At 40.8% G+C, this 14,878-nt stretch overlaps 1 protein-coding gene across 5 annotated transcripts; it reads left to right on the forward strand.

Moving 5' to 3' along the window:
* The first annotated feature begins 618 nt into the window (after positions 1 to 618).
* Positions 619 to 12,629, forward strand: trim37 (tripartite motif containing 37). Of its 5 annotated transcripts, none has more exons than XR_008696622.1 (25): positions 619 to 879; positions 1,406 to 1,476; positions 1,666 to 1,767; positions 1,971 to 2,011; positions 2,094 to 2,210; positions 2,312 to 2,399; positions 2,528 to 2,650; positions 2,878 to 3,001; positions 3,905 to 3,972; positions 4,119 to 4,258; positions 4,350 to 4,400; positions 4,741 to 4,822; positions 5,163 to 5,239; positions 5,516 to 5,695; positions 5,778 to 5,892; positions 5,980 to 6,171; positions 6,309 to 6,442; positions 6,526 to 6,608; positions 7,205 to 7,429; positions 7,694 to 7,996; positions 8,427 to 8,564; positions 8,700 to 8,871; positions 8,961 to 9,046; positions 9,252 to 9,375; positions 9,450 to 9,563. XR_008696622.1 is itself a non-coding variant. In XM_029173988.2 (25 exons), the coding sequence occupies exons 2-25, from the start codon at positions 1,456 to 1,458 to the stop codon at positions 10,188 to 10,190; spliced, it is 2,820 nt and encodes a 939-aa protein (XP_029029821.1). In that variant the 5' UTR covers positions 619 to 879; positions 1,406 to 1,455; the 3' UTR covers positions 10,191 to 12,629. The 5 variants fall into 5 exon arrangements, 4 of the variants coding, with proteins under 4 accessions (XP_029029821.1, XP_029029822.1, XP_029029823.1 ...); XM_029173988.2 differs by lacking the exon at positions 9,252 to 9,375 and adding an exon at positions 10,147 to 12,629; XM_029173989.2 differs by lacking the exon at positions 9,252 to 9,375 and adding an exon at positions 10,147 to 12,629 and having other exon boundaries at positions 9,453 to 9,563.
* Positions 12,630 to 14,878: the final 2,249 nt, after the last annotated feature.

Below are 14,878 nucleotides of genomic sequence, written 5' to 3' on the forward strand. Positions count from 1 at the left end.
ATGAAATCTATTTTTTTACAATATAATTTTTCAGTGGTTGAGTTGAAACTGTCAGAAAGGTGATAATTCTTCCAAATGAAAATGGTCGCCTTTGATGATATTTTATTACTGAAGTCATTATCATAATGGATGTTAAGACATGGCTGCTTCACTCTCATTAAATGAGAGTAAATGAGAGAAACCTTATAATAATGTAAACTCTAAATATAAAAACTGGAACCATACACAGTGCATCTGTTTATTTTTAAAAATGAATAAAAAAAATACGTTATTACATTTTAGTGATAATTATATTTTGGGTACATTATATGCTTTTACGTGCTTTCCAATGCTAAAATACTTCTCTGATGATGTTTTAGAAAAATTATACACCATGGACGTAGGCTTATATAATTTAGTGCTTTAGAATTCATTCTACATTTTTTGAGAAATGAACTGGTGTATTGTCAACAATCCTAAAATATCACAAAATGCATGTTGGAGTTTTAAGATAACAAAATAGCAAAATTAAGAATAATGTTTTTCACTTCGACAAATACCCTCATCCAGACGGTGGCAGTGTTGCTACCTAAGCTGCGCTGGAACATTAATATCCACAGAAGAAGAAATGGAGCCATTTGATTGGTGATTGCTAGGGGACAAACAGTCTCAGAGGAAGCTCTACCGTTACACCTTAAATTTAGGGCAAATGCTGCCCTTTTCTTGCTGCGTTGACCACAGTGTCAATTCGTTGTGGACGCAGTTGAACCGATCTGTTTTTTTCGTCTCTTTATATAGTTAAACCAGCGGCGAAAACGCAAGTTTGTCCATTACGCTATATGATGTAGCATCCAGCCGTGTGGTTATCAGGTGTGACAGACGAAGCCGAGGCTCTGGAAGGTAAATGAGCTAGAGGGTCCTGCTCGTGGCAGCGTGCTTGCTAGCCTCTCATTTCATTATTTCCAAATGCCATTGTCATTTATGATAAGCATCCCAGCAAATACAACAACTGTCATGACTGCCTGCGGTCAGAGTCGCTGTCAGTGCTGACGCCGGGCCTTTTATCTCAGCTTGCACTGGTTATAAGCTAGCGATGATGACAACACCGCTTTCCAAGCGAAACTGTTCTTTCTGGCTTTTGTGTACATTTGCGTTTTTCTTTAAGTGCCATAGAAATGTTGCAACCTTTCTCCAACTCATTCTATTTACTTAATTTTACCGTCATCGTTGTTTGAGTATTTTAACACCTATTCCTTCATATTATGGTTTTCAAATATTGTTAATAGCAAAGTTTTCTAGTTTCATAGTTTTTTTTTCTGTATCCAAACATGTTACTAATACTTTAGGAAATTGTAAAACACATGATTTATGATGATGCTCAAGGTCAATGCACAGTTAAAAGCAATTAATGTTATTTTTCATTTAGATTACTGGGTACGACTTCTGTGGCTTATCCCTGAGATCAAACTGGCTGAAATGGATGAACAAAGCGTTGAGGTATGTATTACAAATGCCAAATCATTAATTATATATCCACATGTCTTTATTGTTCCAAGTGTTACTAATAAGATTAATTATTATTACACCAACACATCCTCAGCAGGGTAACGCTAGTCATGTTCATGTTTCATGTTGTGGTGATTTCTGCAACTGTATTAAGTCAGTAATGTTTTGTTTCCTGCGCAGAGTATTGCAGAGGTATTTCGCTGCTTTATTTGTATGGAGAAACTGAGGGATGCTCGTCTTTGCCCACACTGCTCAAAACTGTGCTGCTTCAGCTGCATACGAGTAAGTTTGAGTTTGAGGCACTCAATTTATTTGTTGTTGTTTATACATACTTACATACATACGTAAATGCCCTTTTTCACAACTAATATAAACTTTTTTGAGAGTAGAATTAGGTAAAGGTGGAAATAAAATGTCATACTGTGGTAAAGGTTTGTCAGAAGCATTTTGGTTAAAATATTAAATTAAAATCTCTTGTTTGGCAGCGATGGTTGACAGAGCAGAGAGCTCAGTGTCCACATTGTCGGTAAGCCCCCGCTAACACTTGATGTTATGTTGTATCTTTTAAGTTGTATGCAGAAAATGTGTGAATATTCTCCAATATACAGGGCTCCTCTCCAACTAAGGGAGCTGGTCAACTGTCGCTGGGCAGAGGAGGTCACTCAGCAGCTGGACACACTACAGCTCTGCAGCCTCACCAAGCATGAGGACAATGACAAAGACAAGTACGCACCTCTTATTACCTTATGTCCTCACTGTCTCCTGTTATCTAATATCTATTTCTTTAAATTATTCCATTCCATTCCATTTGTCTATTTCCCTGCAGATGTGAGAACCACCATGAAAAGCTGAGTGTTTTCTGTTGGACTTGTAAGAAATGCATCTGTCACCAGTGTGCCTTGTGGGGAGGCATGGTAACTTTACACATTTATATTCTATAACAATTAATGTTCTGACTTAATCTGACTTGCCTTAAATGATTGTCCAAAATAGCCATTTTATGGTCAAAAAGGAGTGTAATGGGTGTTTTTGTTTTATCAAGCATGGAGGCCACACTTTCAAGCCTCTAGTGGAGATCTACGAGCAGCATGTGACCAAGGTGAAGGAGGAGGTTGCCAAGCTCCGTCGCCGCCTTATGGAGCTTATCAGCCTGGTGCAGGAAGTGGTAAGGACTGCTCCGAGGATGAAACCTTTCTATTTTTTACCCTCTTAAGCATTCCTGTAGTGCAGCCCTTTGGCACGCTTGCCGCCTGTGTTTACAGTGTACCTCATTCTATAACAGTTTGTAATTCTGTAGACATCCACTAGATGGCAGTGACATGCTAACTCAACAGTGAGTATAATAAAAAGGTTCAACAATTGTTAATCACTTTGTGTGTTTGTGACTGTTAGGAGAGGAACGTAGAAGCTGTCAGAGGAGCAAAAGACGAGAGGGTGAGAGAGATCAGAAACGCGGTGGAAATGATGATTGCTCGGCTGGACAACCAGCTCAAGAACAAGCTCATCACACTCATGGGTAGGACCCCAGGACACACACTGACAATTTGCAGCTGTGGTGATTCAATTAGCAACACACAAACATGTGTACAGTAATGGTTATATTAAACATTTATTTTGTCACTGGTGACCTTGATGGTATTTTTTATAAAAGATTCACTTACTTCAAAGGTAGATTTGACTGAATAAAAGTTAAGTGGAAAATAACTGATGTACTAGAAGCTGTATCCAATCAATTCAGTAAAAGTGGTCTTGCTTCTTTTTATCAGGTTTTATCATCAATGTTTCAGGACATTGGCAAAGTAACGTTAGAGCTGCAACAGCACAAGGTCAAATACAGAGAATGAGATTGAATGCGCGCCTTGTTTGTCTCATCTCGTTATTAATTTGGCACTCACACTGAGTACTGTCTCATATCTGTATAGGAAAGAGAAGAAATCATTTGCAGTTTTCATTATAGCAAAAGCACTGGATGAACAACCTTGTTCGCACTGTGTCATTAATTAAACTTTACTATCACCGTATTTATTAAAATTCATTGCATTTGCCAGATGTTGTACAAACATCGACCCCATTAACGTAACGTCTGACTGAAGGAATGTTCTTTTAAAAGACATCTATACAAAGAGTGAATGACAAAAAGCCCTTTTTTGTGGAAGACATTCTTACTGGTAAAGATGTGTTTAAGGTTGAGACCTTAGCCAAAAATTTTCAGACTCTCCTCTGAAAACAGTTATTGGCCCCTTTTAAGCCTGTATAAATGTAATGTCCATATAAAATATTAATCTGGACTCAGTGAATGCACGCACTCAGCTCCAATATACACATCCTGCACACCCACCCACTCAAGCTCACCAGCCTCCATCAGGGTTGACCTTCAGCATAAGTACACTGAAAATAGAAATCTGTTCCTCCTTACCAGGCCAGAAGACGTCCTTGACGCAGGAGACAGAGCTGCTGGAGTCTCTTCTGCAGGAAGTGGAGCATCAGGTTGGTCATTCTACTGTGTTGTTATCTTGTTGTGCAATATAACAAGAGAGTTTTGTGCTGCCATGTTTTTGATGAAGTGGTGTGCCATTCTGATATATTAACAATAGCCACACGATTCTGATACTTTGAGTCTGTTTGTTCAACAGCTTCACTCCTGCAGTAAGAGTGAGCTCATCTCAAAGAGCCCAGAGATCCTGCTCATGTTCCAGCAGGTCCATCGTAAACCCATGCAGTCCTTTGTCACTACACCTGTCCCTCCAGACTTCACCAGGTACACTTGTCAGCTGTAAGAAATATCTAATAAGATCTGACTATCACTACAAAGTTCACCTTTTAGTTAGTTTGTGTGTGATCATCTTTCCTCTATGTCCTTGCAGTGAGCTGGTTCCTGCGTATGACTCCAGCACTTTTGTTCTTGTTAACTTCAGGTAAATGCTCATTTGCATTTAGCTATAGCAGATGATAGAGACAATAAGGTTTTTTGACTTCCGCTGGCATCATCTTTTTATGACTAATACTTGTTAAACAGCACTACTTGATCTGATTAGTTTAAGAAACGGTGTAACCGTGTCTCTAGTCAGTGTAAACCTATTTTAAAGGTATTTTCAATTTCAATAAAGGTTGAGACTTGCTAAATAGGGAAGCCCCCAGTTACACATCAAGGTTATATGTGTATAAGCCAAACTTCACAAATAGCAACTTTGACAGTAGTCTAATGTTGTTGCAGCTGCTTGGCTGAATGCAGGATTTGTGTTTTTGTGTTTGTAGCACACTGAGACAGAGGGCTGATCCAGTGTACAGCCCTCCTCTGCAGATATCTGGGCTCTGCTGGAGGCTCAAAGTCTACCCTGTGAGTTCAAAATCATTTCTTGTTCCCTTCCCATAAAAAAATGGGTTGACATTATGAAGTACAAGCACTAACAGATGAGCAGTAAATGTGAAGATCAATATCTTTTTTACACCTGTCTGTTAAATATATGGATACTGCTATTTGAAAAGGCTGTGTAATTCACTTACTTTTCAGTGGTCAGAATGGTGTACACAATAGACAATTTGTATCAAAATACACTTATAGGTGTATTTTGATACAAATTATCTATTGTGTTCTATCAATTCTCTTACTAGTTTGTTCATAGATGTATAAAAGAGTTGCGCAATTCCTTTAAAACACCCGTTATGTGTTTTCTCAGGATGGTAATGGTGTGGTCCGTGGAAACTATTTGTCTGTGTTTTTGGAACTGTCTGCTGGGCTTCCTGAAACATCAAAGTATGAATTATTTATCATTTTATTATTTCTTTACCGCCTCTTTCAGTGAATCATCACGTGTTTGCTGTTCACTTTTTACCTTTTAATTCATTTTTCAAAGTGTTTCTATATAGACAGAGCTCAAATCACATTTAAAACTTTGTATTTGCATGCTTTGAAAACATTTATATGAAAAAGAAAGTCATTACTGTCTGTGTAATCATATCATTGCTATTTTGTTCCTGCATCATCACTGTATATTTTCCTGCATATTGAAGTTATCATGCTTCTGTATAGGTATGAGTATCGTGTAGAAATGGTCCATCAGGCCTCAAGTGACCCGACGAAGAACATTATTCGGGAGTTTGCCTCAGACTTTGAGGTTGGTGAATGCTGGGGTTACAACCGCTTCTTTAGACTGGACCTTCTGGCCAGCGAGGGCTATCTGAACATGCAGACAGACACGCTGGTCCTTCGGTAAGCCCACACACATGCCGGCAGCACAGCAGGTCTGCTGTTGTACAGTGGGGTAATGTTTGTGGTTTTCATGTCTACTCAGCTACCAGGTTCGGTCACCCACGTTCTTCCAGAAGTGCAGAGATCAGTACTGGTACATCAGCCAGCTGGAATCAGCCCAAAGTGGCTACATACAGCAGATCAACAACCTCAAAGAGGTGCTTGTGTGCGCATATAGTGTATAAGTCACTTGTCATTTGTAAAACACACACTAAATGTTACTATTGTATGTATTATTATTCCAGAGACTGGCTATTGAGCTGTTTAGGCGTCAGACCTCACGTAGCTCTTCACCCCCGGACCTGAGGCTTTCTACAGCAACCACATCCTCAGAAAGAGAGCCTCGCTCTGTAAAGAGTGATGATGACATCCAGACGTCTTTGAACAGCATTAAAAAAGGCGAAGAAGAAGAAAGGACACAACATGATGACTCTAATGTAAGACAAATATATATGGATATGTTGTGCTGACTGATGCATGGTTTATTTGTCAAACTGGTTGGAATGTCGTTGGCATGTATCATTACCACAAACTAATTAGCCTGTCGTGGTCCTATTATCACTGCTCTTTCCAGGAGTTATCAGACGGAGACCTGGAGGTGGATTGTCTGACGGAGGAGGAGGTGAACCCACTGGATGGCAGCAGCACTTCAGGGAGCTCAACAGCCACTAGCAACACTGAAGAGAACGATATTGATGAGGAGACAATGTGCGTAACAAATGGAGTGAAGTTCTTGTTCGAAAAGCTGCTGAATACTGTACATCACAATGCCCTCGTCTTTATTTGTACAGGTCAGGAGAGAATGATGTGGATTTCATTGGAAACCTGGAAACGGATGAAGGAGAGCTTCCTGATGACTTGCCTGGAGCCATAGGTATCTAATATCTTTTCATGATTTGTTCCATATAGATTTTTTTGGTGATCTAGTGCTGCTATATGTATTGATGTTTATGTACTGTTCATTATTAATATTTTGTATCTCAAAGTGCTCTCAACAGAATGTATCGATCAGAGGAAATTATGACTTAAATATTTTTCCTAGCTTATAAAGTCAGACTAAACAAGTAAAATAAGGACACCTGAATCTGCAGCTTGTTCTGCCTTCAGTTAAGGTGAATAAAGTCAGATTTGCTATTTGAGCATTTGCTGGCTCAAATATACTGGTGTTGTTTGAGGTCCATCATCAAAGCACATGTAGTTGTACCGCTTCAGGGTGTGTTGGTGTTCATAGGCATAAAGAGGATGAGTCATTGTTGGTGCACTGGACCCCTTGCAGTGTACTGTTACAGAAACACTTGTGTGTGTGCGTGTGTGTGCGCGCATATCTGCTCAGTAAGGGTCAAAGTCCATAAAATGTTGCTTGGTACATTGCTTTATTTTTAACATTTAGAGTTTCTTTATTGTTTTCATGAAACAAATATATAGTCAATGTAGTAAAATATGCATTGTTGTCATCTACCCAATCTGCAGGTGGTCCTAGTTCCAGTGCACGTTCCATACATCGCAGTGCTGGTGCAGCCCGTGCTACAAATAGTAGCGGAGCTGCTGGTGGTGCTGTTGGGCCAGGCAGTAACAGCCTCCTGGAGATTGACCCTGTTATTTTAATCCAGCTGTTGGATCTGAAGGAGCGGAGCAGCGTGGAGTCTCTGTGGGGCCTCCAGCCTCGGCCACCTGTATCTATTCTGCATAGCCAAGGTGTGTAAACACAGCTGCCAACTTGCAAACAACAAGTAGTTTGAGCTAAATTGAGAATCGATACTACTACTCAGACACAGGACAGCATCCAAAACAAAGTGTCTCTGTAGGATCACAGTTCTACAGCAGCTACTATTGAGTATACATCACTCCTACATTTTGATTTATTTCTCACTGGTGGTATTGTCTCACTTTTTGTGTTTTGCTGCCTTTTGTAGTTGCTGATCCACATAAAACTATGCTCTCATTGTTCTTGTTCTTCAGCACATTCCCACTCCAGGAAAGAACGAGAGCGGCGGCCTCAGGTAGTTCGACGGTCAGCTCCAGACTCAGGTGTCCTGATCCGCCTCAAGGCTCAGATGGCTGAGGTCCGCAGCAAAATGTCTGACGTAAAGAGTCAGGTGCTGGAGGCCCGGGGATCTGCGGAGCCCCGACCAGGCCCGTCAGGGACCTTCAGTGTGGAGGAGATACCCTCTCACCATGCTGATTCGGATTCTTGTCGTAAGCCCAGTGAGCTGGACCTGCTGGGCAGAGCAGCTGCATCTCGCTCTAGATCCTGCCGCCCTGGTGAGAGACTGTTATTCCTTTTTGAAAAAGGAAATGTATAAATACATGTATTGAATTCCAGATAATGCTGAACACATACAAGGTCTAGCAGTGTGTGCTGATGAAAGAAGGTCGTCTGCAAAGGCAGCAGAACCAAAGCAGTAACTGAAAAGAGTAGATATTTAAAAATAGAGGTTTGTGTGGGCTGACTTCTTAACAGTCACCTCAGACACTGACGCGCCAAACTTTATTAGTTAGGCAGAACTTTATGTAATAAACTTTAGTTTACCAGTGAGAGCCGTCAGCATCCAGACATCCACACATTTACTGTAGCTCCAGCTGCAGAATAACCCTAACGTGCATTCAGAAAACAGCTGTTTTAATAATTTTAACAGACTTTGTGCAGACTTGAATGCTTGTGTTTGGAATGTTTTCTTGTATGTGTGCACAGCGCGGAAGTCTCTGTCCCCTGTCATGGACATGGTTGTCAAGAGGAGGAGTCCAGAAGAGATGGAGAAAGATCTAAGAGGAGCAGATGCAGCCACAGAGCTCAGTTTGCATCCTAAAGATGGACTAGGAGGTGCAGAGGGTCAGTTTTAACAAATGTTACTATATTAACAAACGTGTAAATTAATGATGATAATGATGTTGTTGGGTTTATTTTGTGGTTTCCAGCTTAACCATGTATTTCTATATTATCACCTTGCTTGTGTCTTTGCTGCAGGAGGGCTGAAGGAAGGCTTACAGGGTCCCCTCCTCTCTCTTGTTAACTCATCACTGGAGCAGGCCTCAGCCTCCAAGCAGTATGGTGCCTCGGGGCCCAGGGATGATGTCTTCTCCTTGGGAGGATCAAGCTACATGTCTGCTAGCAAGAACTGTGGCAGTAGGACCCTAGGGTGCGACTTAGAGACTCGTCTGACACAGGACGAATGTAGCCACAACAAATTTGCTTGTCTTATGTGTTTGCCATTTCTTCCCACCCCAGGGCAGCCATGCTGGACTGTGAATCTGAAGGCCCAGGGAACTCCCATCAGGCCTTGTTGGATGGAGCCTCTGCACAGTCAATAGAGGGTCAGTTCACTCGCTGCTGCGTCTATAGTCTATGTCTATAGTGCTTGTTTAGCAAGAGCAGCAGTAGACACCTGCAAAAAATTGTGGTTAATACTATAATCTTCAAAACAGCACACACTGGTTTTGAGTGCAGCTGTTTGACTGTCTGTGAAGTGTGAGTCACTGGAAGGATATCGCTCTAATTTGAATTTTCTTCTTTCTTTAGAATCCCATCTGTTATATAAAGCTGTCAGTGGACGTTATTAGAATAACACTTGTTACAACCTAGGGTTCACATTCGGTTATGACTGGTACCTACACGACAACACTGCTGCTTCTAGCCGTGGCATGTAGGGTATATTTTTAATCTTTAATGCTTGATGAAAGAATGTTTTTACAGTCTTATCCTGTGTTGCTTGTACAGTAGATCCGCCGTCATCTGTCCTGGTGGCAGCAACGAGCAGTGACAGTGACACAGAGGATGAGGCTCTGCAGAGCAACAACTCTCGCTACGACAATCAAACCCCTCCGTGCACAGGTATCAAACACATATCATGACACACTCTTCTAGCTGAACATGTTCTGAATGCAGTTTTTATCAGACATGAAACCGGAGGTGTAAAAGATTCGGAAGTAATGGAGCTCTAGATTTTGTTTGAATCAAAGTGTTAAGTCGTCTTTGTAAAATTTGCAAAGCAAAGTGCAAATTAATGCGTGTTTATATCATCTACTGTTATATGAACATTGGTTCATCAAGAGATCAGTTGTTACTGGCACAAATTCTCCAATTGAATGATGTAAAATACTGCAGGAGAAAAAGGTGCAATAAGATGATGTAACTAAAGCAGTACCAATATTTATGTTTCATGTAATAATTTTGGGAACGCTACAGTTTCACAGAATGGACATTAAAGCCTTATTTTTTATGATTTATTCAGAGTTTGTGTCCATTTTCACCTCAGCATTTCCACTGAGGGTTGCTTAACCTCTGATGGTGGGGAAATTCAGCCACCAAATGTCACAAACTATTTGATGTAATTGTCTACTAGTGTTTTTATCCATTTACTGGTTTTACTGGTGTTTGTTTGTCAGATGACTGCTTCTTCCCTTGGTTCTTGCAGGAGAGCAGCTCCTGTCCGACGACAGCGTGCCCACTGACAGGTGAATCTGTTTGCTCCTGTCAGACCAGGAAAGCCCTGTTTTCCCCTCAGTGGCTATACAGTGATGCAATAACAGCCAGACACATGCTAGTTACACAGATCTGTAGAATAGAAACTGCTTGTTATGCATGAACTCAAGTAGAAGACAATGCAGCGGCTTACCTGATCTCCAGGAACACTTGTATTTGTGTTAAGATTGTTTAGGAGTTCAGGCAACCAGATGATTAACATACGTCCTCTGTAGAAGAATCACTTCTGCAGTTTGTTACGTTTTGTCTACTAATTACCTGAACAGTTAGATGTTTTTACCCTGACTGCTGCCTTTTACTGGTCAGATGGCAACTATTTCTACTTTCACTTCATTCATAGTTTAGCATGGAGGAAAACATAAATAACACATAAAATACAAACTACTACATTTTACATTTTACTTCTTACTTTATCCAGTCAGTGAGGAATTCACTTAGACTTAATCTGTTACCATTCAGTGTATAAATGCTTTTGTAAATATATATAAAAACAAGTTTACAACATGCTTACAAGCAGTTTGAGATAAACTACAGGAACTGTAGCCTGTTAATTAGGACTGTATTGTTTTATAACTGTGTCTCATCTTCCATTAGTAATGACAGTGCCCCTTCCAGTGGTGGTGCCTGAATAACTAAAAAGTATTCATTCCTCTCAGAATTTATCCAGCTGACAAACAGCATAATGTTACAAACTAAAAGCTGTGTTTCTATTCCTGAATCTGAGCTATGTCTCTATAGGTGAAGCTGTCTCTGTTTGCACTCACAGCATTAACTGCACTATCTTTGTTAATATTTGAGGCTAAACACAATCCCAGAACTTGTAGAATCGTTTTCTGTGGGCTTAAACTTTGAAGCACACTGCAGATCTGTGCATGTCCTCAACATCTACTTAGACACCACTGACAAAATGCTCAAAAGCATCCACCCACACAGAACTTCTGCACTACACAACTGAGAATCCAGCCATTATTACTCATTCTAAGGGCTGATTTAACCACCGCTGTCATATCTGCACTTTAAATTTACAAAAACTGCAGCTTGTATTCGGTTAAGAAATAATTTTGACATGTCCTAATTTAAAACATCTGCTTTCTCAGTCCTTGCATTGTTTACATGAAGGTAGATTTTCTAATAGTGCTGCTCTCCACAGTTAAGAATTTTGGCCCTAGGTGGCAGCTGTCGAATGCAAACTTACATAAATGGCCTTTTCACAGCATTTCACTGTAGGAAAGGCCTTCCTAATGCTGTTAACAGTTGCTCTGGTACGTATGGGCCGGTGTGACCAAAATAGACAACATGCAGCTAATAAATGTTATAAGAAACACCACTGTTTCCCCACTGGGAGCTTTAGTGTGACTAAGACACTCTACGTTGTGTCTAGTGCTTTAAAAAGGCACTGCAAAGTTTCTGTAACTGAAATTGAGGAAAACCATTTTCGCTCTGCTGTAGTCGTGTCTGTCCACACAGTCGTGCATGGAGTCCTGTTTGTGATAAGCTGTGCTTCCTGACCAGCTGTGCAAATCCAAAGGCTTTCTACTCTACTAAGTTTAGAAAGTACTACAATATTTTTGTTTTTTATCAATATCAAAATCATCAAACCCTTTTTTTGGTCTGGTTTGTGGAGTTTGTAAATGTAATATCGTTTAAAAAAGACATTTGGCTTTTAAAAAAAACTTAGTTGTTCTGTGGATTTCCAAAATGCATTTTTTAGTTTTTTCCTTAAACATCACTTTTCAAATGTTTTAAATAACTATGACTGCATAAACTCTTGAAACCCAGTCAAGAACAAACTATGCATGCTAAGCTACCATTCGAGCAGGAAGTCCTTGTTTTTGCTGCTTGTGTGAGGCAGAACCTGACAGCATATCTTAGAAAATGCTTGCACCAAATCAAACAGCAACGGCTGCTGCAATGTTAGAAATTACTGGGAGGGATCAAGTGGGAAACCTCACACTGACATGTTTTCTAGCTGATGTGAACATAGACACTTTCTGCACATTGCAGGACTGATTCACTTGTAAGTGGACCATTTGTTCATCATTCATCTTATTTTGAGCACTATTTTAGATTAGAGCCCTTGATTTCACATTCTACTTGTCATTAGTTTACTTTGTAAATATCCTGACGCAACATCAGAGCTCGCTGTACATATGCAGTGCATGGCTTTAGTGGATGAGTTAGGATGAATGACACTATGAACAAGGTCACACAAAGTTAAACTTTATCCACCCACCAAAGTGAACCTGTTTGTCCTTTTGTTGATTCATTTATGTGTTGTCTATCAGGCTGTCACTGTTGAACTTTTCCCTCTGAGTGCTTGTGTGAAAAGCTGCTTTTATTTTTAATGTTCCAACAATGCACTGTTATGTGACATCTTCCTTTTCCCTAATAATAAAATGTTTATAAAACTGGAAATGATCACATGCTTGTGTCTGTATGATTGTCGAGCATTTGGGTCACATGATCAGACACTAATAGACCTCGGTCTTGAGCCTGGGCCCAGTTCCTCATAATGAGCCCAAGGCTGTGTGACTGAATAAACTATGTACACTAACCATTAACTATTCACACTTAGCTACTGCCAAGAACTGAGACATGTTTGACTCCAGTCTTTTTTTTTTCCAGTTCCTTGTTTCTATAAAAACTCTTCAGCCTTTCCGTCTCTGGAATTTATCAACCTGTCCATTTGCACAAGTCCAAACTGCTGGAAAGCGGAGAATAAAGCCAGATTACGAGTGGGGTGAAATGATCAGTCTTTTTATAGAAAGAATGTGGAGGACTGCTCACTTTTGTAAAGCTGTTTATGTAACTGTAGATAGCACTGTTAATATGAAAGCACTGTTACAGCATCACACGGTGTGGCCACTGGCAATTTAGGCTGCTACATGACAATTTGCTTGTTCATATTTCCTATTATTCAAACCAATCCATTTTCTACCGCTTAGTCCCATGCAGGGTCGCGGGGGTACTGGCGCCTATCCCAGCTATGTATGGGCGAGAGGCGGGGTACACCCTGGACCGATCGCCAGTCCATTGACCGTAGGTGTGAGTGTGTGTTGCCCACTACACACACTCACACCTACGGGCAAGCTACAGTGACCAATGAACCTAATACATGTTTTTGGACTGTGGGAGGAAGCCGGTGAACCCAGGCCCTTCTTGCTGTGAGGCAACATTGCTACCCACTGCATCACCGTGTTGCTTATTCAAATCCATAATAAAAAATACGACTTGTTGATTGTTTCCCTGGAGCCTGCGTGACCAGTGACCTGCAGCTCAGCCCAGAGTACTGTACTGTATGTGTTTCTTCCTGTTAAACAGCACCACTGGGCTGAGACATAAAGTCACTTATGAGCACACTGACGCCTACGAGCAATCAGAGTTACCGATTCATCTTAACTGCATGTCTTTGGACTGAGATGTAGGAGGGAATCAGATCATGCAGGTGCAGGGAGAGCCTGCAGACGTCTCAGCTGGTTTGAACACTGGACTTGCGTGGTTTGAGGCGATAGGTCAAAAAAGGGAAGTCGCATAGTTCACTAAAATAAATAAGTCTCTATTAGCAGACTAAATAAACAGTGTAGTGTTAATAATACACTTTATTACTGCCAGAAAGCCTTTATTTTGAAACTGCTCAAGTCTGACCTCACCACTCAGACGTATCTGAACCCACTTGTGTGTGACTTCATGTAGATGCAGTGATGTCACATGAAAGAAAAGTCATCAATGCAGGACTTGGTCTAATCTTTATATACATTATAATTAGTCACCAGTTACAAGACATATATTTATATACTACAGGAACACAGATAATACAGGTACGCAACAAGTGTTTTACCGTTTGTTGTAGTTTTTTTCTATCTAACCTGCATGTTGAAGAAGAGCCAGTCATGGGGTTTGTCTTCAGGCCTGGAGGGAAAGCAGGGGGCTGCTGGCCTGGACCAAGCCCAGCTCTCTGTGATCATTACCACTCTCATGTTCAAACAGACTGCATAGGATACAACTCAAATGTCCTGCCTTTTTTTATCACTGCTTTTCTTAAGAAGAAACCTTCACATTTATTTTCCCATCAACATGCAGATTGTTTGAGTTTTGGCATTTTATGACTAAGCGAGTCATAACGATCAGGTGAAAATCAGCCTGACGACTTCTTGCAGGAGGCGTAGGAGTGCGTTAGGTGCGCCTCGACCACTGGCAGTGCATTGTGACTCACAATCCTCTCTATGGGGAAAAATGGATGTGAAATTGACTTCACAAACTCAGCATTTATGCTCTGTGACCTTTCAAGTATGGCTGGCAGAACTTCGTCTTGATGCATCCTTCAGCAGAAGACAAACCCTCAGAGAGCCTTTTATGCAACGTCATTATTGCTTACATAGAGAAGGAAAAAGCTTTTTTGTGTACATACTGTAGACACAGTGCAGATTCATGGAGGGCCCTATAGCTAGAGACTATGTGAGAGTGGACCTGAACTTCTGCCTGATGTCATCATCAAGAGAGGAACACATGACTCAGAGGAGCCTTTAGTGCAAGCGGCGGAGCGAGAGCACGGGGGCATGTGTGAGTTTTTCAGGATTAGGTTGAGGATTTACCACAAGTAATGATGGTTTAGCGTTTTTTATTGCTTATACAGCGACAGCTTCTGGAGTAATATCGTACTGTTT

This window comes from Betta splendens, chromosome 14 (genome assembly GCF_900634795.4).
Source record: "Betta splendens chromosome 14, fBetSpl5.4, whole genome shotgun sequence".
NCBI classification, from domain to species: domain Eukaryota; kingdom Metazoa; phylum Chordata; class Actinopteri; order Anabantiformes; family Osphronemidae; genus Betta; species Betta splendens.